Source organism: Asterias amurensis, chromosome 11 (genome assembly GCF_032118995.1).
Source record: "Asterias amurensis chromosome 11, ASM3211899v1".
Classification (NCBI taxonomy): Eukaryota; Metazoa; Echinodermata; class Asteroidea; order Forcipulatida; family Asteriidae; genus Asterias; species Asterias amurensis.
Window position 1 is genome coordinate 7383845 of NC_092658.1, and position 23912 is coordinate 7407756.

Below are 23912 nucleotides of genomic sequence, written 5' to 3' on the forward strand. Positions count from 1 at the left end.
AGGATTACGTTCGTGTTCACAGAATTTGTGTCATTATTTTTTAAAGTGGTAAAAAAATGAGCAAATCTGTTGACTAAAATATTTCGCCGTTTTTCGATTGAAGCGACTCGTAACCCTCCGGCTACGCCGTCGGCAGGAGGGTTACGCTATCGCAACTACAGTAATTTGCTTTGCAATTTGCAATGCATCACTCGGCCATTGATTGATTTGATCATAAATAAGTGTTTGTATGTCTGTTTATTTGAAAAATGGAATGGATATTTGGAATGGGGTTGAAGCTGAGATGGGCGGGGTAGCAAGCCAAGGGGGGGTACACATGGTGGTTTTTTAACAAAATAATAAACCGTAGTGGTGGTGGTTCCTTGCATTGATTGGAAATTGCACATGACCAATGACCAGCAGCCAGCCGGTGCATTTTTCCGGCTTATAAAGTGAAACTTTCTTACCAGTTCAAAACTGCTACTGTCGTCGTCACTATCGCTGCTACTCGTGCTCGTGCTTGTAGCGCTCCCCATCATTAGTTTAACACGATTTTCCTAATAATTATCAGTTGCCAATTGGATGCCATTCATCATACGGAAATACTTTACGCAAGTTTCGTACATTCAGTAGTTTTTTGTAGTTTTATCTCTGCTCCTGCAAATCGACGGGCGCTGCCATCATAGGTCACTTTCATTTAATTTTAGGTGGTTCTACAAAATATGTATGCTTAATAAACTAATTAAAACAATTCAAACTAAAAATATTGATTTGGTTTGTATAATTGGAAAGTATAATGTACATTTGTTTTTTGAAAAAGTGGTCTCAGATTTTTATCAAACAGAAAGAGCATCAACTGATAGTTTTATTTTGAAATATTTTCCCCTAATAACAAAATGAGCTCTTCTGTTGAGCCTGCGAGATTTGTTGATAATAAACGAGGACTTGCGAGAATGAGAGTGCTTAGTCTGGTAGGCAGTCAACCACTACACGTAGTTCCAAGCGTGTTAGGTCTGGCAGTCGGCCTCAGGCAAACGAGCACATGTGTAGTCAATGTAAAATGTAAACGAGTTTTTACCGTTGTGCGGAGATGTCATGGTAAATACGATACGTACGGTTTTACGGGAAATAAATGTGCACAAAATTAAAATGAATTGATCATTAATTTCGCTGCGTGGAAGGAACACAACATTATTTTGAATAATGGCTGCGAATGGTGAGTAATATTTTCCATAAATTTGATTCAATTGTGAACCCTTTTCCGTTATATTCGAATCTAGGACAAGCTTCATTTTCCGTCAATCCCCGTTTTCGTTTACTTTCGTCAGAGAACGACAGGGGGTGCAGGGGCGGGGAGGCAGCAACGGGGTCGCGGGGGGAGAGAGGCGCTGGGCTGGGTCAGTGTGGATGGTTATGGAACATCTCTGGTAACCCGTTCCGTTGTTGACCATTTGACCGTCAAGTCACAATCCACAGTCAGCCCACTGTCTAGTTTTATCTTAATTCTAACTACATAACAGCTTTATTAAATAATTAAAAAAGGCTTCATAAAAAGCCAATTTAATTAATTATATATTAGATATTAATTAGGCGGCCTAATTAATTATCAATAAATACAAAATAAAATAATTTATAAATTAATGTGATTTTTTTTCTGTCTTTTTTCTTTACTCTTCTTTCTTCTTCATTGTATGTGCTTTGATTTTTAAATTAAAATTGGTATGTTTAATTATAACTAAAACTTTTTACTAGTTTAGACTTTTAGTGGATCCTAGGCCTAGCCTAGTGCCAGCGTGCCAGTTACTTCTAAGTTCTAGAATTATTAATGAGGTTCATTCCGCTATCATCTCCATGGCGATAGCGCAACGAACCTCATATAGTTCTAGTATTTATAGCAGGAGTAACTGCCAGTTAGTTACAATAACTGTAACGGTCAGCAAGGGTCGAAGCGTGAGTGTTACAATTATTGTAATCAAGTGTCAGTATTTCAGTAAATTAAGTAGCCGACATTTTCATAGCCTGTTAAATTTTAGGGATTTTCTACCTGGTGTCAGTAAAACTAAAAGTCGATGTTGGAACAGAGTTAGTCAAGTTGTTACACTTGCCTTTTTCAATTAGTTCATATTTCAAATGAAATGGGGTTGCTTTACTCCTAGAACTATGAAGTTCATTACGCTACCGTCTCCACCAACTCGATATTCCACAAACTCGATATTCCACAAACTCGATGGCAGAACAAACCTTTTAGTTCTAGGAGTAGGGTTCAACACTGGAACTGGCCAGTTGGACCTCTTGGAGGGAATTTCCACTGGTCCTCAGGTGTTTAAAGGCAGGACACTATTGGTAATTACTCAAAATATTTTTAGCATATAAAACCTTTTCTTGGTAACAAGTAATGGGGAGAGGTTGATGGTATAAAACATTGTGAGAAACGGCTCCCTCTGAAGCGGATGTAGTTTTCAAGGAAGAAGTAATTTTCAATGAATTTGATTTTGAGACCTCAAGTTTAGAATTTGAGGTCTCGAAATCAACCATCTGAAAGCACACAACTTCGTGTGACAAGGGTATTTTTCTCTTTTATTATATAATTATCTCGCAACTTTGATGACCAATTGAGCTCAAATTTTCACAGGTTTGTTATTTTATGCATATTTTGAGATACACCAATGACAATTACCAATAGTGTCCACTGTCTTTAAACTGGCATTCGGCTAGCGCACCACTGTTAATAGGGAGAATGCCATGGGGGCTGTTTCTCCGAATTTTTGCTAGAACCTGGGGTTTTTTCAGGTATTGTATTTTTTTAATTTCTGTGTACACGTGTCTAAGAAAATAGTAAATTAGAAAGTAAAACTCATGTGAACACTACGACCATTTAATACTGAAATTAAATGGCTAAATTGTTTGAACAAAAGCCAACACGCAAGAGCAGACAGCTGTTAAAATGGTGTGTTTGGCTCTCAAAAATTGATTTTATGCTAAGTCAACAAGGAAAGCGCAAGTATGATAAAAAGCAAGTTCAATCTTTGGCCAGATGGCTTTTCCAGATAATTGGAAATTACTGATGTTTTAGTTCAACATTTGTTGTCTGTCTATTCTTTCATTATTTCCCGCGGTTTGCGAAGCCACCAAAGGGGCAAAATGTTTCCATCATCTTGTTCGGTGGGTGGCTGATATACTATGCATTCAAACCGAGGACAAAAAGAACCCAGTTTAAGCACGAAACCAATGGGATCTGTTGCTTAGAGGGTTAATGGGTACTTTTTGTACACAACGAGTTGCTGCAGATTTACATTTTACATGGTAGATACCAATACTGGTGGATGCTTTTAAATAGTTATTGTTCTCACTGAGACGAAAATTGTGTCCATGTGACATTGTTTTACTCATGTATGTTTAATGTATCTTTGAACATTGTGTTTAACAATCAAAAGAGCGACAATAGGAGGTCCCCATTGCATGTGTTTACACACACTGGGTGTTTGTTGGGGATACCTACCCATTCAAACTGAGGACTTTAAACAACAAAAAATTGGAGAACAAAGAGAAGTTAGTCCTCTACTGGATTAACAAAAATGGGTATGCGCAAGTGTGTTCAATAATTTCCCAAAACTCAAGAAGGACTTGGTATTTAAATCAACTCAAAACTTGGTGTGTGGATTGGTCTTGGGACACATCCCCCACTCCCCCCCCCCCCCCCCCTCGACAACAACAAACACCCTACTATTTTGTGGACCACCTAGGACAAAAGCAGGAAATGGACTGGCTTGCCGAACATTTGTGTTTACCACATCACAACTTTTCTTGTTTGTTTATGAAATTCATAGAATTGACGACAAATGACCATCTGTTGCTGTGGTAATGATAACAGCCAAACAGCTGTGCTTACTTTCCCTTTGTTCATCCCTATACCTCTTGTAATTGATTTGTTTTTCCTCTGTGTACGTAAAGAATTATTGATCACAGGCAAAATCAGAGGTTGTTCACAACAATTCTTAAACTGGACAATATATTTATAAATAACAACATGTACATTGTACCTGTAGGCATCCTTCTGACCCTGGTATGGTCAAGTAGCAATCAGTAGAATTACATAGGTTCTGTTTTTGCAGATGCCAAAATAAAACTGTGTTGTTTAATGCGAAAAGCCAAGTACATAAACATATTTATTATACAGCAATGCTTTGAAAGGGTTTTAAAAATCCTACTTTAAAAGCAAGTGTTAAAACAGGGCTCGACAGTGTTTTAGCGTTGGGCAGTCTTGAACAGTCTTGTGTTTTTCAGTTGAACAACAATTTGTATCATTTTTAACAACAAAATGATACGTTCAAATGTTGACTTTGAGTGTGAATAATACCACTCAATTTGAGTAGTGACATAATAGAGTATCTTTAAAGGCACTGGACACTATTGGTAAATACTCAGAATAATTGTTAGTGTAGAGTGGTGGATTGTTACTTCGAAAGTTTTTGCTTCAGAGCCATTACATGTATAACTTGATTAATTCCACCTGTTGATGCGAGTACATTCCCAGAATAACTTCCTTGTCCTAAAGCTATTTTTTGGTAGAGATTGCACCAGACTATTATTTACATTTGTGCCCTGACTTAATTGTGGCTAAAGCATTGTCTTGGCGGTGTAGACCAAAGCCATGAGGTCAGTGAGCAGTTAGGCAGCTAAGACAAAGCATGTACTTTTCTGGACACTCCTGCCCATCCGTGTAATCTGCTCAATAATCTGGTCTATGTTAATTCTGTATTTTTAGAGCAACTCACTGTTTAGTGCTGTGTGGGTTTTTCGGTTTTTTCTCGTTGGTTTTTTATTGTTGTTTTTGGGTTGTTTTTACTCCAATTCGAATCAGTCTTTCAAGTTTTTTTTATTGCATAAGTGTTTTTTCAAGTTGTTTTGTTTTCCTTTTTTGATCTTAAAGCATTTTTTTGAGAACCAATTAATCTTGTTTGAGGAAGTCACAGTCACGTGTTGTTTTATTTCTTGGCAAATTAATTTTGAGTTCTGTTTTTTTGGCTGTTACTATTATTGGAGTTAAGTAAATAAATCACTGTTTAAGAGCAAGATTTTGTTTTCCGTCCCAGTTTTTAAGTAGATTTGCGACCTTTCGTTAGAACCAGGGAATTTTCTATTAGTGGGCCTTTTTACGCCGTTACATTAGCATAAAACCTTTCTTGGTAACGAGTAATGGGAAACTGTTGATAGTAAACAGCATTGTGAGAAATGGCTCCCTCTGAAGTGATGTACATATGTAGTTTTCAAGAAAGAAGTAATTTTCCACGAATTTGAATTTGAAATTGTCACAGGTTTGTTATTTTATGCATATATGTTGAGTGAGAAGACTGGTCTTTGACAATTACTAATGGTGTCTCTAATACCCATACAGACAAATGCAATCAATCTTCTCTTATATGATATCTTAGCACTTGTTCAAATAAAAACAGTTAACTTAAAAAGCATGTTAAACTTGGTCAGGAAGTTTTGTTTTCATATTGGATTGTATAGGGACTTGATAAAAGGATTTTTGTCCTGACCCTTATTGCCAATTAACAATTTGAATAACATTTGCATAATATGCAAATTTTCCAGTGGATGTAAGCTTGGGCTTTATGATCTACATCCTGTTGGTCCTGACCCTCTCATCAATACCAATTTACAATTAAAATAATATTATTTGCATAATATGCTACTTTTCCAGAGGGAGTAAGCTTAGGCTTCAAGATCTACATCTTGTTAGTCCTGACCCTCAATGCCACTGGTTACATCTTACTCATCCGTTACACCCGGTCCCAGTCCGGGCCGCTGTACTCCTCCACCACCACCGTTCTCCTCACTGAGATCTCCAAGCTTCTCATCAGCTTGCTCCTGCTGATCAAGGAGCATCGCAGCGTCTTGGGGATGTGCAAAGATGTGTGGAACAACGTCATCACCAACCCGCGGGACAGCTTCAAGATGTGCGTGCCGTCCATCATCTACGCTATACAGAACAACCTTGCGTTTGTGGCGCTGTCCAACTTGGACGCAGCTACGTACCAGGTATGAAATGGTTCATCTCGCAATCGAAACCTCCTTTGCCCCTGGTCTCTGGCTACCTGCGGGTTCGAGTCCTGGTCGTGCCATTTGTGTCTTTAAGCAAAACACCCTAACAATATTGCTGCGTCCTGCGGATGGGACAGAAAGCCGTAGGTCTCTCGTGTTGTATAATGCACTCAAAAGAACCCAGTGCACTCATCGTAAAGAGAGGGGGTTCGCTCTGGTGTTCCTTGTGTGATCGCAGCATATTGTAAACCTAAAAAAGAATAGCTCTCATACTTAAGGTGCCCTGTGCTTTTGCTGTGATGCCCCTGGGCAGTTTCAATACAAATTTCAATACAAACTTGAATGTTCCTCATAGAAGTGCCCCTTACTAGAGGAAAGTTGCTGTGCCCCTTCAAGTGTGAAGCTCAAGGTCTGTTTTTCTTAATCCACAGCTTAATGAAAATGGGCCCTTTACTACCAGGCCTGATACTTCATGGAGGCAATTGCCTCCATATCCTCCATGCCCCCTGGTCATTTCGGTGGTGACCTTAAAATGCTCCAGTAGAATAATTACAATTTCCTCATAGGGTGCCCTTTACAGAGGAGAAAATGCCTTGGTGCCCTTGCCCTTTGAAAAAAAATGAAGCGAACAGTCCTGCAATAGTTCTTTTTCTCCTTTAGGTTTCATATCAGATGAAGGTGATCACGACGGCCATCTTCATGGTAATCATGCTGAATAAGAGTCTGTCTAGGACCCAGTGGGTGGCCATCGTGCTGCTCTTCCTGGGTGTCGCCATGGTGCAGGTGGAGTCTGCTAGCAGCAATAAGAGCACCGACGTCCATTACAACTATCCCGTGGGTGTGGTCTGTATCCTCATCTCGTGCTTATGCTCAGGGTTTGCCGGTAAGAATCTACGACATGCTTACTTACTGAATAATAATAATTGCTAGTTCTTATAAAGCACATTTCACAATATTAAACCGTATCAATGCTAACATCAGTGTCCACCAGCCGATTTCACAAAACACTATGATTAATCCTATCTTGAGTTAGGACAAGTAACCCGTCCTAACTTAGGAAGGGTTCAATCCGTCATAAACTGAACCTCTGGAACCTGAACCCATTCTCCAAAGACTTAACCACCAGAATCCTCACAGGTATCCTTTCATACCCCTGGCAGTTCACAATAACCGTATCAATGCGCTTTACATAAGTGTTCTGGTGATAGGGCCAATAACGTCCCCTTCAATGTTTCTCAGCTCCCTTGGGAGTATACAGCCTAGGCAACAGTTTATATTGCTCCAAAGGCTTTTTCATTCACAGTATCAACCTCTACCCTCGCAGGTACCCATTTATACCCCTGGGTAAAGAGAAGCAATTATAGTAAAGTATCTTGCTCAAGGACACAAGTGTCACGACCAGGATTCGAACCCACAGCTTGTTCCTCCTACATTTGAAGTCCATTCTCTTCAAGCTCGGTTATCATAACCAGCTAGCAAAATCCACAAATTTTAGGTGAGGTAATCAACTTATTATTTTGTTTTTTTGTTTTCCTCATAGGTGTGTATTTCGAGAAAGTATTAAAAGGGACTGATACGTCATTGTGGATACGCAATGTGCAGATGTACTTATTCGGTATCGTCAGTGGGATCGTAGCCGTCTTTTCCAAGGATGGAGAAGTCATCTTAGAACAGGGTTTCCTCCATGGTTATAATTATCTTGTGTGGATAATAGTAGGTAAGTTTTTAAAAAAAACAGTACTCATGTTCCAGAATGAATTAAAACCACTACCGGTAATTTCTGAAGTGTTCTGGTCAGAAACCGTTCAAAAACTATTTGCCTTCTTACTGTCTGATCATCCACTGCAGTTTTCAATAATAGATAAACTGCCACCTTGCAATATTATTAAATGTACATGTAATGAATGCATTTACACAGTACACAGTCAACCCTCCTACTGCCTGACCATTCAATATAATCCACTGGTATTAAATGATAGATACACTAGGCCAGCCTGCGATACTATATCTTGTGGTGAATGTATTTACACAGGACACTGTCAACCCTCCTTCAATTCTCCTAGTGGATGATAACCTTGCCTGCATCCTTATGGACCATGAAGGGGGTAACCCTGTTTCAGCCCCAGTAGAAGGTGGCAACGAGCCCCTGGTGGCAGTTGGTCTGGGTCGACAGCCCAATTCAGTTAAGTGTAGCCCTCACCTTGAAGTGGCCGTCTGGCCTTGTGAGTTGGGTGATTTCTCGTATTTTTTACAAATTTAATCTTACAAAAGGATTCTATTGACACACTGTTTTTTTTTCTTTCTCCCCAGCTATGGCAAGCATAGGTGGTCTGTACACCTCAATCGTCGTTAAATACACAGACAACATCATTAAGGGTTTCTCCACAGCTGTCTCTATTATCCTGGCCGCCGTGGGCTCCTTCCTCCTATTCCAGAAAACCTTTGGGGTAGTATTCCTCCTCGGCACTGGTCTAGTTATATCAGCCGTTTACTTGTATAGTTTACCCAAACCAGCCCCGGCCAAATTAGCATCTCAGCCTAAAGAACCTGTATAAACTTTTGTGCAATATTATCTAGGGGTTTGCATACCATGACATTATTCCCTGGTTTGTAAATACAATGTGGATAGTGATAGCTCATAAGGTTTATCGCGAATAGCAAAATATCAAGAGAGGGCGCTGTTGAACCTACACAAAGGTATAGGCGTTGCGTGCGCGAGTCGTACAAACTGCATAGTAACCGCCCCATATTCCTTCCCACAATGCAGTGCGTTTCTGAATCGCGATAAACCTTATTACCAGGGCCCATATTCATAGAGCTGCTTAGCAGCAGACTTTGTGCTTACTGTGTGATTTCTATTTCATAGCGCTGCTAACCGTAAGCACATGAAAAGGCATGCTAACCTTCCAATGCTTATGGAAATGAGTGACGTCACAGTGCAAATCCATGCTGAACGCGCAAGATGGACGCCTAACTTTCTTGCAAACCTGTGAAATATGTTAATACCATAGCAAATTTTTCTGCTTGCCATTAAGCAGCGCTATGAAATTGGGCCCAGGGAACCCTCTAGTAAAGAACCAAACTATCCTAATTGGGGTCTATTTCTACCGTGAATGGAGACCTCATCTCCGAATGAGGGTATTATTGTTCCCAATCAGACAAACAAACTATCCTAATTGGGGTCTATTTCTACCCTGATTGGATTTGATATTAGCATCTACTGTACACAAAACATGTTCAGTCTAAACATTTTGCAGTAAAAATTTGCTGGACAAAATCTTTTCCTGAATTGACGATGTGGTGCATGATATTACTCGTTTAGTATTTATTCATTAAATCCAGTGGCTCTTATATAGCGCGCATATCCACACTCAGAGACACTCAAGGCGCTTTAACTTACAACGTATGCCTGCAAGGTATGTGGGACTGCGTTTGACTTGTTCATTTTACATAGCATCATGTAATGGTTTACAAGGGGCTGTGGCGCAATATGCTGCCAATCAAACCAGCAACATTTGTGTTTTTCATACTTGTAAGCAAAATTTATAGTGAAAAGTACTTTATGTGAAGAGGGAACTCAATTGTGAAAGTAATTTTGTCTCTTTTGTTTCAGAGAAACAAAAACTTTGAACAGTACATTACTTCGTGCATAAAACTTAAGTACGTGTACAAGAGAGAAATTTTCAAACTGATATTTTGCTAAGTACACAGGAGTCGGACAAAGTCAGTTTTCAGGTGAGAGTTTGCGGTTAGTACCCTGGGTAAATCCTGAGTAGGGTTTTCAGAAACCAGAAACCGACACTACTTAAAAGAGATATTTACTCATGATGCTACTGCAAACCTCACCCGATTGTACTCCCACAATGCTTATTTTCAAATCCTATGTCAGTTTTGTTTTTAGGGTTTTAAGATATTGTCAACAGTTATTTGTATTTGTTTGTAGGTTGAACATTATTTTGAAGGTGACCTTGTGTTTCTAAATGATTTTTGATGTTTCAATCCATCGAGAGACAATGACTTGGCAGTAGTGTGTGCTTAAAAATTATCCACCAAATTGTCCTTTTCCTAAAAATGTGACAACATAAATAGTTTATATGATCAATTAGATCATAATAAATGTCTCTTAACAAATTATATGACTTGCTTTTGTTTTAAATTTTATTTGCTAAGCTGTTTTTCTCAAAGAGAAACGTTTTGTTCCTGTTTTATTAGAGAATGCGTGTATATTCGTCGTCGCGTAAAGTTTACTTCTAGCGGTTTCAGTTGTGTTGTACTCTTTTTTAATGGTGTCATTATTACGTTGCTATTTAAGTTGGCCTGTACTAGCTACTAAGCTAGAAAATACTCTAAAGACGTTTGAAATGTACATGTCTTATGAGGACCAAATTTTATGCTAAGCTATAAAAAAAGTGAGAGTCTGGACTCCATCCAAATTTGAGTTTGGAAATGAACTTACCATTTGGTGCTTAATTGTCTTGAATCAAAAGCAATTACTTTTTTTAAATTTTTTTTTATCCACCTCAATATCCACCTCAATAGGTCTAAACATCCTTAAAGGCAGTTGGTAATTACTCAAAATAATGATTAGCATAAAACTTTTCTTGGTGACGAGTAATGGGGAGAGGTTGATGGTATAAAACATTGTGCGAAACGGCTCTCTCTGAAGTGCCATAGTTTTCGAGAAAGAAGTAATTTTCCACTAATTTGATTTCGAGACCTCGAGTTTAGAACTTGAGGTCTCGAAATCAACCATCTAAACGCACACAACTTCGTATGACAAGGGTGTTTTCTTCTTTCATTATTATCTCGCAAGTTCGATGACCGATTGAGCTCAAATTTTCACAGGTTAGTTATTTTATGCATATGTTGAGATACACCAACTGTGAAGGCTAGTCTGACAATTACCAACAGTGTCCACTGCCTTTAAAGGTAGATTCATCGTAGGTTTTTGTCAACCTTGTGCTTTTTTATCAGCAAAATTATTAAGAAAAACACAGTAAAAGTCACATGTGAAAGTTTCAGCTGAGAAGGGTCTACTTGCTGAGAAAACAGCACAAAGCTTTCATGGTATTTCCACAAGGTTTCCAAAACTATCCACTTCATGTGAGGTGACTGCGGGTACTAATCGCGTATCTGGCCAAAGCATAATCAAACGGACACCCATAGAAATCTGAGAAATGATTCATGCATGAATCGTTTCTCAGACTCGAGGATTTTGGGGTAAACAAATTATCCAAACCAAATTACCTCAGAGGGAACCTTTCGCAAAATAGTTCATACTATCTACAGCTCCACCACCACAGTTTACAACTAAATGTATGGTTAACCAATCTATGACCCTATCTTCAGGTGAAGTTGTGCTAAAGTTCTTCTCTCAAAAAAACTTATCTGTTAGGAAGTGTGCCAACAGTTATTGAGTTCATTGTCATTAAAATACTTTAAAAATGAAAGTTACAACTTATTTGCCAAACTGTGTCATTTTTAATAATTTGTATGTCTTTAAAATGACACCTTCAAAATTAGACAACATGGATAGTTCCCACCTTACATCACAAGGCTTTGTTGCATAATCTATTTAAGTACAGTTATGCCTTTAGCATAAAGACTGGGTGTGGCATGCAGGAGGCTTGTTACATTTTGGTTGACAGACAGGCGAACGTTACATTATATATATTTTGGCTTGGCTCATTACAAGATTGACGTCTGACATTTCTGAAACCAAGGCGCTCCAGAGTCGTTCCAAACGACAGTCGCTTTTTTGACTTCCAGCATGTCAAGTCGCTCCCAACTATTTCAGATGTCAAACTTTTCATGTACTTAATTCAATGGTTTGGTTTGGTGCGACTTTAGCATTATTGGTTGGTGAACCACTTGGTTGGGTAGAAAAAAAATTAGAACGCTTGCACAGCTCAAAGCCAAAACCTAAATTGTCTGTAAAAACAAATGTATTTAAGGAGCTGCCTACAGGTCAGAAATCAATTTTTTGATTTGCATTGCTTTGTTAAAGTGTTTACTTTTTTTTTTTTCAAAGAAGTTTTAATCGCACTTGGATGTTTCACTGTTATTTAAAAACCAACTCCCTAATTTTAAATAAATGTTTCACACATAATGTTTTTAGTTTTTACAATATTTTATCTTACTTTCACTGTGTTTGCCGCTTACAACTTGTTTCTCTTAAATAACAATAAATTATCTTTTACCAAACTACCAATGTTTGTTTTGTGTCTTGTTTGAGTCTGCTCACAGTTTCTATGTGGGGGGGGGGCTGTATTGGTTCTGTAGAATGTCGTGCTTGAGCTATTTTAGCCTGTTGGCAAATGCAACATAATTCCCCTATAATTGACACTCACTTCACACCAACTGGTTCTGATGATGGCCAGGAGTCCATAGAAACTGCATTGAAATAGTTTTTTTGTTTGAGGATTTATGCAAGAAGAAAATTGGCTAGGCCTTTACGCACCTTGCCAGAATTACCAGTTTCTGTCGTATGAAATATCTTGAAATGTATAACTTTTTGTGAAATTCCTTGCACATTTAAGCCACTTATGGAGAAAAAAGAGTTACATAGCGGACACAGCAGATGCTAGCTATGTTGTATTGCTTTTCCAACAACACTCTCGACACAAGCAACAAGACAAGCCAGGCCAGGATTTGAACCCACACTCTGTGAATGACAGAACTTGAATACAGTGCACATGTAAGACAGCTTTCGAACCAGAAGAAGAGAGACCTTAGCCGGTAGAGCAGATGCTTGCAACAAACCAGCCAGGCCAGGATTTGAACCCACACTCTGTGAATGACATAACTAGAATACAGTTCACATGTAAGACAGCTTTTGAACCAGAAAACATAACTTTGCAGGTAGAGCAGATGCTTGCTCTGTCATTGACACAAGCAATAAGAACAGCAAGGCCAGGATTCGAACCCACACTCTGTTGAATGACATAACTTGAATACAGTGCACATGTAAGACAGCTTTGGAGCCAGAAGACGAGATAAATTTGCGGCTATAGCAGATGCTTGCTGTTTTTTTTTCACCAACAACATTACCCGACACTAACAACAAGAACAACCAGGCCAGGATTCAAACCAACACAGTGTTCTAGACCACTTGGCCAAGAAGCTCCACGATTACTTTCCCTGCGCAGCTGTCTTCTGATAACTTCTTTGGTTTCCAATGTAGCGCCTTTTACTGGTGCAAGAACTCTAAGAATATACTAATTTTGTCTAGATCAAAGGACGACAACAAAATCAATATATTTGGTTGCGGTAACACCATGTGTGTTTCTACTTGCCAAGTAGAGTTTGTTCTTTAGAGAACTGTCTTGCTACATCTTCTACAACCGCTAAGATCTTTTTTTCGGATTATTTTTTAGACTTCTCAGTTAAAAAAATAAATAACCCAGAACTCTTACTTGTAAGTGAATTGTTACATATGAAAGTTTATTTATCACACACATAATGTTCATACCAACTTAAAAGTACATCAGTCTGAACGCCCTCTTATGATTCTAGGCATTCACTTTCTTTTCTCACATTTAGGTTTTTTCTTCCTCTCTCTTGTGACTTTTACAAAAAAAAGAAATATTCAAGAGATTAGAATATTATTATACATGATGAAAGTTTGTCTACATTTTATTGTGTTTTCTAGTATATTATTAACATTGCATTGACTAATTTTTTTCATAGTTAAAGAAATAGAAACGAAAAACAATCACAAAAACAACCAAAGGACAACTGTGGAGAAAAGAAATTACAAATATAAACCTAGCAATAAATTCTCAGATTTCATTCAGCAAAAGTTCTAGCCATTTTCAACTTTTACTAGTCCTACGTTAGATATTTCAGTAGGCCCAACCTTTCTTCCATGAAATGTAAGCAAGCGAAATTTATGCAAATGTGCCACTTTACAACCAGCCATTTTGGTACATCATTCAAATTCCACCACCATCATAAAACAAGAAACTCGGAACACTGTCCCTCGTAGTTGGGGAGAAAAAAATACTGTGGGGCGAGACGAGCCGCCGGGTTTACAATTTAACAAATAAATAAACTGTGTTTGTTGACAGCGATTCACTGGATTTTTAGTAACAGTCTAATACACTTAAGGCTGGACACTATTGGTAATTACTCATAGTAATTGCGGAGATAAAAACTTACTTGGTAACAAGCAATGGAGAGCTGTTGATAGTAAGTAACATTGTGAAAAACAGCTCCCTCTGGAGTAACATAGTTTTGAGAAAATGGTAACTTCTCACTCAAGTATTGAAATATTTCAGACCTAAAGCCTGCTATTGGACAGACTTAAAGCCTTCTATTGGACATCTGAAAGCACGCAAACTTGTGCAACAAGGGTGTTTCTTCTTTGATTATTCTCATGCAACTTAGATGAACAATTGGGTCATCATTTTCACAGGTTTGTTATTTTATGCATATATTATTTGGATACACCAAGTGAGAATACTGGTCTTTGGTATTTACTAAAGGTGTCCAGTGCCTTTAACATATGTTTACTTCAATCAATACGGATTCAAGAAAACAAAAGTATTCTGCGAAACCCTTTTTTCGTTTAAAGGGAAGGTACACATTTGGTAATTACTCAAAACAAATATTAACTTAAGAACTGACTTGATAACGAGCATTGGAGAGCTTTTGGTAGTATAAAACTTTGTGGGAAACGACTCCCTCTCCTCTGGAGAAACCGGTAATTTCTCACTCAAATATTAAAAGACTTCTAGCTAGAAGTCTTTTATTCTTATCTGAAAGTACACAAATTCACCTAACAAGGGTGTTTTTTCTTTCATCATTTTCTCGCAACAGCTTGTTATTTTATGCTTATGTTGAGATACACCAAGTGAGAACACTGGTCTTTGACAATTACCAAAGGTGTGCAATGCCTTTAAATAAAAGAATGGCAAAATGATAGAGGGGCCTCTTTTTCAAAACAAAAAAACAAATTTAACCAACTCTCGATTTATTTTAAATTGCTGTTTAAACCTCCAAAATGTCCTTCTTTTTTTCATGAAGCACTTACTTCTTGAAAGTGTTTTGCAAAAGCACCATGCCAACCGGCAAATCATTTAATACACAAATAAATAAATTAATTAATTATAGGATTAAAGAGTTGCAGGGAAGGAATTCTTTGCTATCAATAAGCCAGCTACTAAGCGTGAGAAGACTTGTTTTCAGATGTTTGTTAGGATACAAAATTTTTGCAAACTTCTTGTGGTTAAACAAAAAATGGTTTTCAAAGCTGTTGTGCCAACATCAGTGATTACAGGGTTGGTGTAAAAAAAAATTTAAAAATTGAACATTCATTCAAACAATCATATTTATGTTACACTGAAACATAAGTGGCAAATCCTTGATCAACCCAGGAAGTACAGAGCTACAAACATTTGCATCCTCCACGTAAAAAACTCCTTTGAGAGAAGTGTTGGTTCTGAGCACAGAGTTATATATAAAGAACCAGAGGGCGCACTAAACACAAACTCCAATGCGTACTTCATATTCAACGCGCGTACAGAATGGCGAGCGCGCGTGTTTTATTGCGGTCCCATCGTGTTTGTGCAAGACGCATCACCAGTGCACCCTCTAGTTTTTATATATAACTCTATGGTTCTGAGAAGACGAGCAGAGTAAACTGTTCAAAATGTCAAGACCACACCGATCTTCGTAGACTTGGTTCCAAGACTTTGATTGTGGCTTTTTAGTCGTCCTGATAGCCCTCTTGTGATCAACATTTAGCCTACGATCAGATTGCGAGTTAGGGCGAGTGACAGCCAATAATGGGGGGGGGGGGGGCGTTTTTTTATTGGCTGAGATGCAGAAGAATAACCGTGAACTAAGACTTGAAACAAGTCTACGATCTTCGAAGAACCAACACTTGGAGAAAGGTTCCAAACTTTTTCCCTAGAATGTATGGGTGGTTCTTTTTGTTAATGTTCAGTGGGACTTTATGCCATGACGGTGAAATTATTTTCCTAGTAAGTCTTTTTCATGAATGTCAACAAAAACTTTTGCGTTTGAGAGGAATGAAGGCAGAGCAAGGCTTTGAGAAAGCATTTTTAGAGATTTCTTTTCCTGTACATAATTACATCTCCATGCAATTTATGATAATATTTGTTGCTAAGCACGCAACAGGGCACCAGTGAAATCCTGTACACACTTTATAGGATGGTAACCATTTAAACTTATAACTAGCAATAAACCAAGCTGTCAAATTAAGTAACACATTTCAAGACATCGAACTAACAAAAAAGCCATCTAGCTTGAGATAAAGCAACCAAAAATGTGACAAATTGGTCTTAAAATAATTTCAAACATTTAACAAATTTGGCTCAACTCCGTACCGAGAGAACAAAAGAGCATTAACAATTGGGTTTTTTAAAATTTTAAATCTACATTTTTAACCTTAAACAACAGATATAGTTCATATATAAATATGCATATATACTGGCCAATTAATCCTGCACATTAAATTGTTTTTAGAAAAAACTTTACTTGGACAAACAAAAGCAGGCATTTTCATCTCTTAACTTTTAGCTCTTTTTTTCTACCTATTGCTTTTACTTCAGGGTAATCCATACTGTGGGTCCTAGCAAATGCTTTAAGTGGGTAACAAATCATCAGCCTTTATACATGGTCCCTGATTTAAAATTTCTCAAATCAAATAAGCTTTTCTTGTTTGACAAAATTAATTAATACCCTGTATAAATATTTTTTTCCTTTTTTTTTTTCTTCGAAGTGTCCAGCTTTTGCCAAACTGATATTAAATATATTTATTTTAAATATTTCTTGTCCCATTACAATTTAAACCAAACAACGGAAACCAGTTCACTTATTAAACCAAGGAATATTTGGACAAGTCAAAGGGGGAAGTTTCAAGACCATATTTTGCAGAGTTGAAATTAATTCTTTGAAGGTCCTAAGAATTTTGGTTTCAAGTTTAAAGTGTGCACTGAATAACTTATAAATGCACGTTTGGTCAAAATTTATGAGGTTTGTTTCGCAAACTTAAGATTATTGGCCAAATCCATTAAAGTTAGGAGACAGGCAATCAGGGGTTGCATTCGTTTACCTTATTAAGCCTTGGACAAAACCTGTTTCTAAAAAAAAAAACTTATTGTAAATCTTGACGGACAATGTCTCTCACAATAACAAGACATGGAAAATTGTCCATAAAGAAGGGCATAAATAATGGGACGGTTCCAGTTATCCTTTCTTCTCAAATTTGTTGTTAATAAAATGAACTTATTGACGGTTTAAGTTGCAGGTTGCAGTTTGTTTTTATTGTTCTTTTGCCCTTGTGGCATTTGATGGTCTACTTGGGATTCGAACCCACAACCCTGCGATTGTAGGGCTGTCAGTCCAAAGCATTCGTTAAGTGTCAGGGGTAATCAAATTTGTAAATTCTCAGGATGAGAATGCAACCTTTGGTAAACCATTAAACCATAGAGAGTGGTCCTTTCTCTATGATTAAACACAAAACCATTGGGGCACTATATTTAGGATTCTACTTTTGTTAACCCATATCCGCCTCTGACTGGTCACAGTGGATAAACACTGTTCCTGCCTAAGCCCATTGATGGCTTATTACTGCATTACAATAAACAATCATCTGTTAATACCTCAGACAGTTTCGCTATTCCTATTGGTGGAGAGCGCGTCACGTGGGAGTGTATAAACCTTTGTTTACGACCAGTAAAAAGTGTTGAAACATGGGCGTGACACGCCAGCTTGCACCTGTTCTTATAAGACAGTTTCTTCATTCCTATTGGACGAGAGCAACGGCTGAAACAGTTGTGCCACATCACGCGATACGGAGTTGATTACCTGAGGGCGGCGGAGGGCTTTACCATTTCATAGCTGGAGGGGTGTGTGTTGAAAGAAATCATTGAACAATTACAATTTTTGCATTTATTTTACTTTTTGACCAAAAAGTATTGATGTTTTTGACCGAAAAGGTATTTATGAATGGGAATCAAAGTGTGTCAAATCGGTTTTCAAACTAGTGGTTTAAACCCGCCGAGGCCTGGTTCTTGATAATTTACCTCGACTTCGTCTCAATAAAATTATCAAGAACCAGGCCTCGTTGGGATTAAACCACTAGTTGAAAACCTCTTCACCACACATTGATTCCCTTATTATTTACTGCCTTGCAAATAAACAAACCCAAACAAGCTGTATACCATTGGAAAGAGCATCCCATTCTCTTTAATGTGATATCTACTTTGCCATGTTGCCCAACTCTTATCACTAGTATTGACCCCTTGCACGCGCGTCACACGCGGCAACTGGTGCCACGCTCACCATGTTGGTGGCCAAGTTAGGTTTACGTGTATTAACGCCGCGTCGCCTAAAATGCACACTTCACTGCATAACGCACAGCATACTCTATGCATAGAGTTATATGTGAAAACACACAGTGAAAATGCCCACCAGTATGGCGCATTCAAGATTTTTCTGATGATGACGCCAGGTGAAATGGGTCAATTGAAACCAAATACCACAGACCATAAGATCCTCACCAACAGTTGATGCTTTCAAACGCAATCTCAAAACCCATTTATTCTAGTGTATTATAATTGCTATTGTAAAGACGCTAGAGTCTTGTTCATCTACACATTTTTCTGCAGTTGTAAGCTCTGGGCCCAATTTCATAGAGCTGCTCAAGCTGAAAATACTGCTTACAAATGAATAATGAGCGAAAAAAAACAGTCACAAATTGTACATGAGACATGGTATTTTGGCTGGTAGCCTTATTCTAGTTAGCATAATTTGTTTTGCTTAGCTTATTTTTGTGCTTATGCTGCTCCATAAAATCAGGCCGTGAGCTCGAATTTCACCGGGAGCTAAGATTTTAAGCTGTGAATCAATCTTTACTGCTAAGCAAAGTGTGATGTCACAAGGTAAATCACTAAGGTGATATTGACAAAATATCTTAAGATGAATCCGAGTGTTTGGTGAAATCGAGCCCTGGCAATACACTGAGGCCAATGGCCTCAATTGCCCAATGTCTTGGCCCTAGTGCCCCTTCAAACGTTTCTCATAGACTTCAAGATTTTCCAATGGAAATGCCCTTTGCAACCAAAAGAATTGCCTTGCCCTTTCAAAGATGAGTCTGCAGGCCTGAGTTATTAGGCGCTAACAGTGTTTTGCGAGCTCCACTTGAAACCCCAGAGCAAGGCCGATATGGGTTAACAATGTCTTGATGTTAATAAGGTATGTTTGTGCCAATGCTGTGTTGCGATGTCGTTATAACAGATTTCTACTTGTACCTCGCAGCGAACGAAAAGAAAAAGAAACACAATATGCAGACAACTATAATTAATGCAAGAGCTACGTATGAATGAATTCAATGTTTCAAGATGTCACTTGACAAATAATGTAGTATACCTTTATACATATTTATATACACACCTTTAGAAAAAAAAGTGACTCCACGTTGCTATGGAAACCAAAGTGTTGTGAACTGTTTTTTACTCCACTGTGGTGCGACGTCACAGTCTCACGTGAAACTATCTTACAAATAATCACAAGGTCCAATAAATAAATTTTAAAAAGGTTCTTCGCCTCCGTGACAATGTTTTTTATTTTGTTTTCGAAATGGTCACCCTGGTAACCCTGCCTGACATGGGACCAGTGGTCTAACCTTTGACCTCCAGCTTTCCTATCCTTGTCTCAATCCAAAATCCATCCAGCCAAGATTCATTTCCAGCGAGGTGACTTTCAAACAACCTACAAGAAGAAGCTTCTCCATCTGGCCTTAAGCTTTGCTTTTCCTTCTCCTGGCAAAGTTCCTCCTCACCAAACGCAAGGCAAAATCAAAACCTCACAACATCCGCACAACGCCTTTCCTTAATCTGTAGAAGAGATGCCTTGAGTCACATTTCTCTCTGAGCAAATAACAAAAACAGAACCGCAGGAAGCTTTGGAGACGGCATTTCTTCTTGAGAGCAGACGGGAAACTTGATGAAGAATCATGTTTTTACTCCACTGTGAATCCGCACGTCTCCTCTATAGCGCATGTCAGCTTGTCCAGGAACTTCTCGTAGGTTTCATAGGGTGGTATATCTAGCCGATTAAAACTGCAGAGTCAAGAAAAGTACATGTGTTATTGAAGTTGTTTAAAGAGGAGGTATATATTCAGTACCCACTATTAATGCAAATAAAAACTTTTGGTTATAAGTCTACAGCAGCTTTCGATAGTATTAAGCATTTTGGGAAACATTTCACTTCGAAGTAGTGTGGTTATGTGTAATCCTATCAGGGATTATTTTTCCTGCAAGGAAATACTTGATTTTGGCTGATACACGTACCTAAAAAAGTGCGGCTACCTTTTGAAATGTTAGTTTCACGCTACATTCTATAGGATTAAAACAATCATATGGTTGCCTCTAAAGGTATTCACTATACCTTCATTGTAATTTCTGCAGGGTCAGAAACAACTGAGCCAACCCGACTGCCTATCATACTTGTATGTAATGTGTTGTCAGTTAGACTTTGGGATAGACTATGCTAGGGTCCAAATGCAAGGCGTGGCCGCTAACCATTTTCTTGCGAAAATAGAATCAAAGAAAAACCTTCACACTGCTTTAGTCATCTATAAACTCACCATGTATGTGCTTTGGGTAGGTTATCTGTACTAGCGTCAATCTGATGAATGGTAAACAGTCTCGGACCAGGAGCTCCAGTTGATCCTAAATACAATTCAAATCAAATTAGTTTCATTGCTAAGAAAAATTAACCAATTGACCTCCTTGCAAAATGCACTATGCATGTCTGTCAATCTGGGATTCAATTCCTTTGTGTACATTTTTACAAATGTAAGTGCAAATAGTCAATTTTTTTGAAACGAGTTAATTTATAACTTTATTTCTAGTTCTATATTAACAAGATATACATTAAGCCTATACAAATTCGCATTACAGTATTATGAAAAATAACAATAGTAACAAGCAAAAATAAGCAAACATAAAACAGAAATATTAGGAGAAATTATGAACTACGGCAACAACGTTGTCACAACAATGTAAAACACAGAGGAATATAAGCAAAATGACAATGTAAACCGAGGTCTTTCACGTTTTTTGACATTTTCAACACTGAAAAATTCCAACATTTTCCCATGCACAAGCACATGACAAGCTAGCTCATCGGCCGATACGCACGATAGAAACAAATTGCGGACCGATAATGCAATCATGCCAATACACACAAAAAATGTTAATAAATACAATTTCAAAAATATAAATAGGTGTATATGACTTTGATGTTCTAAAAAAAAAATTCTTGTAACTCCAACAACAAAATTACTCCGCACAGACACACAGTCAAGATCTGTTAATACCGAAGTCAAGTAGTTTTTTTTTTTTTTTACTCAATTCAAAGCAGTTTATTTCCACACATCATAATGGGAGGTAGTGCTTTCTGCTCTACGGGCCAGGCGTCGGACTGATGATACCCAAGCCTAAATCTGTATGGACTGTAAAAGGGGTAACCCTGTTTCAGCCCTAGGAGTAGGTAGCAACGGCCTCTGGAAAAGTATAATTGTAGCCCACACCTTGAAGTGGCCTTCAGGCCTTGTGTGTCTGGCGACTTGCATAAAAATATAAAAAAATATAAAAATTAATAAAAAAAAGTACAGTCAATAATATATGAATGTGGAGGCACAGGGCCTGTCAAGGAACAGCCTATATGTACAAAAGGAAACAAAACAACAGCTTCACAAAAGACGAATAAACAAAGAAGTATAAATATGTTTTCAAAGGACAACGTGGTTTCACTAAGATGAAATCTTTGCATTCTTCGTCCCCTCACCTTGTAACGCTTTGAATCCTTGTAACGGAACTTTAGACGTCCCGGTCACAAACTGAAGTAATCTGGCTCGTTTCTCCTCATCAAACAAGCTGACTGCCTTCCAGAACCAGATGACGATGTTACTCTCCTGGTTGCATTGTTTCAGCCTGGTGTGGCTCTTCCAGTCATCTAGGTCTATCTTGCCGAGTCCGTTGATCAACAACTACAAGAACAGACGGAAACAATTTTCAACCTTTTAGTCAGGTGATATTAGCAATTCAGCCTTTTGGCTGCTACGTTTGATTTTTAATAAACCAATAATAATATTAAACAAAATAGGTCAGTGTTACAATGCTGTATCTCTATTTTGTTTGCATTGAGCCAAGTTTGACTAGCCTGCTGGGTTGCCTAATATTAAGTTGGACTGGCAGTCCAGGCTACATGTATCTAAAAGCCAAGATTGTCTGGCAAGCAAGGCTACCTTAGAGTCAAAATTGGCTGGCAAGCCAGACAACCTAAGAGCCAAGTTTGACAATCCTGCTGGACTACCTAAGAGCCAAATTTGTCTAGCAAGCTAGGCTAAACAAGAGCCAGTTTGACTGAAAGTCAGACTTTCTCAGAGCCAAGTTTGACTGGCAAGTTAGCCAGGCCTCCTAAAAGACAAGTTTGACTGGCAAGCCAGGCTACCCAAAAGCCAAGTTCGACTGGAAGGCAGGCTAGCTCAGAGACAAGTATGGTTTTGAATAGATGTTAAAACTCCACAGGCAATTCAGTTGGGTGAAATTCGAAACCCATGACCATTTCCAGTCTAGAGCAGATGTCTAGAATGGAAACGGTTGTGGGTTTGAATCCCACCCAATGCTTTGCATGTGGATCTTTACCACAGAACTTGGGAAAGTATCGAGAACACAGTGCTTACACACATCGGTGTAAGGGTAAGAGCAAACAAGTTCAGTTTTTGATAATTTCAAAAAAATTATGGATGGAAAGTTAAAACTTTGAGATAAGAGAAAGAATGACAATATATTTTATTGGCGGTGTTGTTTTCCACTGACCTCTAACTCTCGTTCGTCAAACGGTTTGAGTAGATGCTGAGGGATAAGCTCGTTGCAACCTTTCTGTAATGCTAGGAATTGTGGCTCTATGCCTCGTAGAAACCGCCACTGCACAAACAATCTACGAGCAACAACAATAATATTAATGACAATAACATGTGACATATCCAAAATGAAATTAGCTCAAAGAAGCAACAAAAGCTCAGGTTAACAATGAAGACAGTTATGTAATAATGAACACATTTGACCAGAAATGGAAAACCTAGTAATGGGAACATATTTATAATATGATGTACAAAAAAAAAATTAAAATTAATAAAACTAAACAAAAGTTGTTTAATATCAGCAATTTTTACAATTTGAGGTATAATTTTTGTAAACATACTCTAAAACCAACAATTGAAAAAAAAAATGGAACAAATCGAATACAAAGTAAAATAAACAATAATAGACGTCAATTTAAACAGAATAGTAAAAAGAGGAGTATGCAGGCTGATTAAACGAGTTGAGACTTACACAAATCAGCCTTAGAACAGAACAGATGGCCAAATAGACAAAAGACTAGACAGACATTGGGCTTGACAGATGAGTATGATTACATGAAGACAATTAATAAACAGCGTTATTTAAAGCCATTATACACTTTCGGTAAACAGTATTGTCCAAGTCCCACACTTCGTGTATCACAACTTATATATAAAATAACAATCCTGTGGAAATTTAGGCTCAATCGGACATCGGAGTCGGGAGAAAATAACGGGGAAAACCCACTCCTGTTTTCGCGCGTTTCGCCGTGTTATGACATGTGTTTATAGCAAATCCGTAATTCTCGTTAACGAGAATTTATATTGTTTTACCGTTTTCTCAAAAAGTAAAGCATTTCATGGAGTAATATTTCAAGAGAAGTCTTTCACCATTACCTTCTGTAAACCCTGTAAATTATTTGTAAATCTGTGAACTTTTTTTTTTTTTCTGTACCGAAAGGGTCCAATGGCTTTAAAGACATGGACACTATTGATTATTGTCAAA

The 23912-nt window shown here is 38.0% G+C and overlaps 3 protein-coding genes across 4 annotated transcripts in view; 1 reads left to right on the forward strand and 2 right to left on the reverse strand.

Moving 5' to 3' along the window:
• Positions 1-729, reverse strand: part of LOC139943649 (zinc finger ZZ-type and EF-hand domain-containing protein 1-like) — a 73742-nt gene extending 73013 nt beyond the window's left edge. For both annotated transcript variants that reach the window (XM_071940380.1, XM_071940379.1), the window contains exon 1: positions 447-729. In XM_071940380.1, coding sequence (XP_071796481.1) covers positions 447-518 — 72 coding nt within the window. In that variant the 5' untranslated portion in view covers positions 519-729. The remainder of the gene's footprint in view (positions 1-446) is intronic.
• Positions 730-1064: 335 nt separating this feature from the next.
• Positions 1065-12179, forward strand: LOC139943650 (CMP-sialic acid transporter-like). Its single transcript, XM_071940381.1, has 5 exons — positions 1065-1195; positions 5687-6024; positions 6688-6910; positions 7568-7744; positions 8338-12179. Exons 1-5 carry the CDS (start codon positions 1183-1185, stop codon positions 8580-8582), a joined length of 996 nt encoding a protein of 331 aa, XP_071796482.1. The 5' UTR covers positions 1065-1182; the 3' UTR covers positions 8583-12179.
• A 1263-nt stretch (positions 12180-13442) lies between these two features.
• Positions 13443-23912, reverse strand: part of LOC139944470 (E3 ubiquitin-protein ligase SMURF2-like) — a 56324-nt gene continuing 45854 nt past the window's right edge. Inside the window, exons 13-16 of the mRNA XM_071941491.1 lie at positions 22884-23004; positions 21850-22051; positions 20645-20729; positions 13443-20117 (exon numbers count right to left, since the gene is read on the reverse strand). Coding sequence (XP_071797592.1) covers positions 20018-20117; positions 20645-20729; positions 21850-22051; positions 22884-23004 — 508 coding nt within the window. The 3' untranslated portion in view covers positions 13443-20017. The remainder of the gene's footprint in view (positions 20118-20644; positions 20730-21849; positions 22052-22883; positions 23005-23912) is intronic.

Bases quoted from the DNA above. Each gene is read 5' to 3' on its own strand.
- LOC139943650 (XM_071940381.1), top strand. The intron at 6,025-6,687 runs GTATGAAATGGT...TTTCTCCTTTAG, and splicing joins TGGACGCAGCTACGTACCAG to GTTTCATATCAGATGAAGGT. The intron at 6,911-7,567 runs GTAAGAATCTAC...TTTTCCTCATAG, and splicing joins CTTATGCTCAGGGTTTGCCG to GTGTGTATTTCGAGAAAGTA.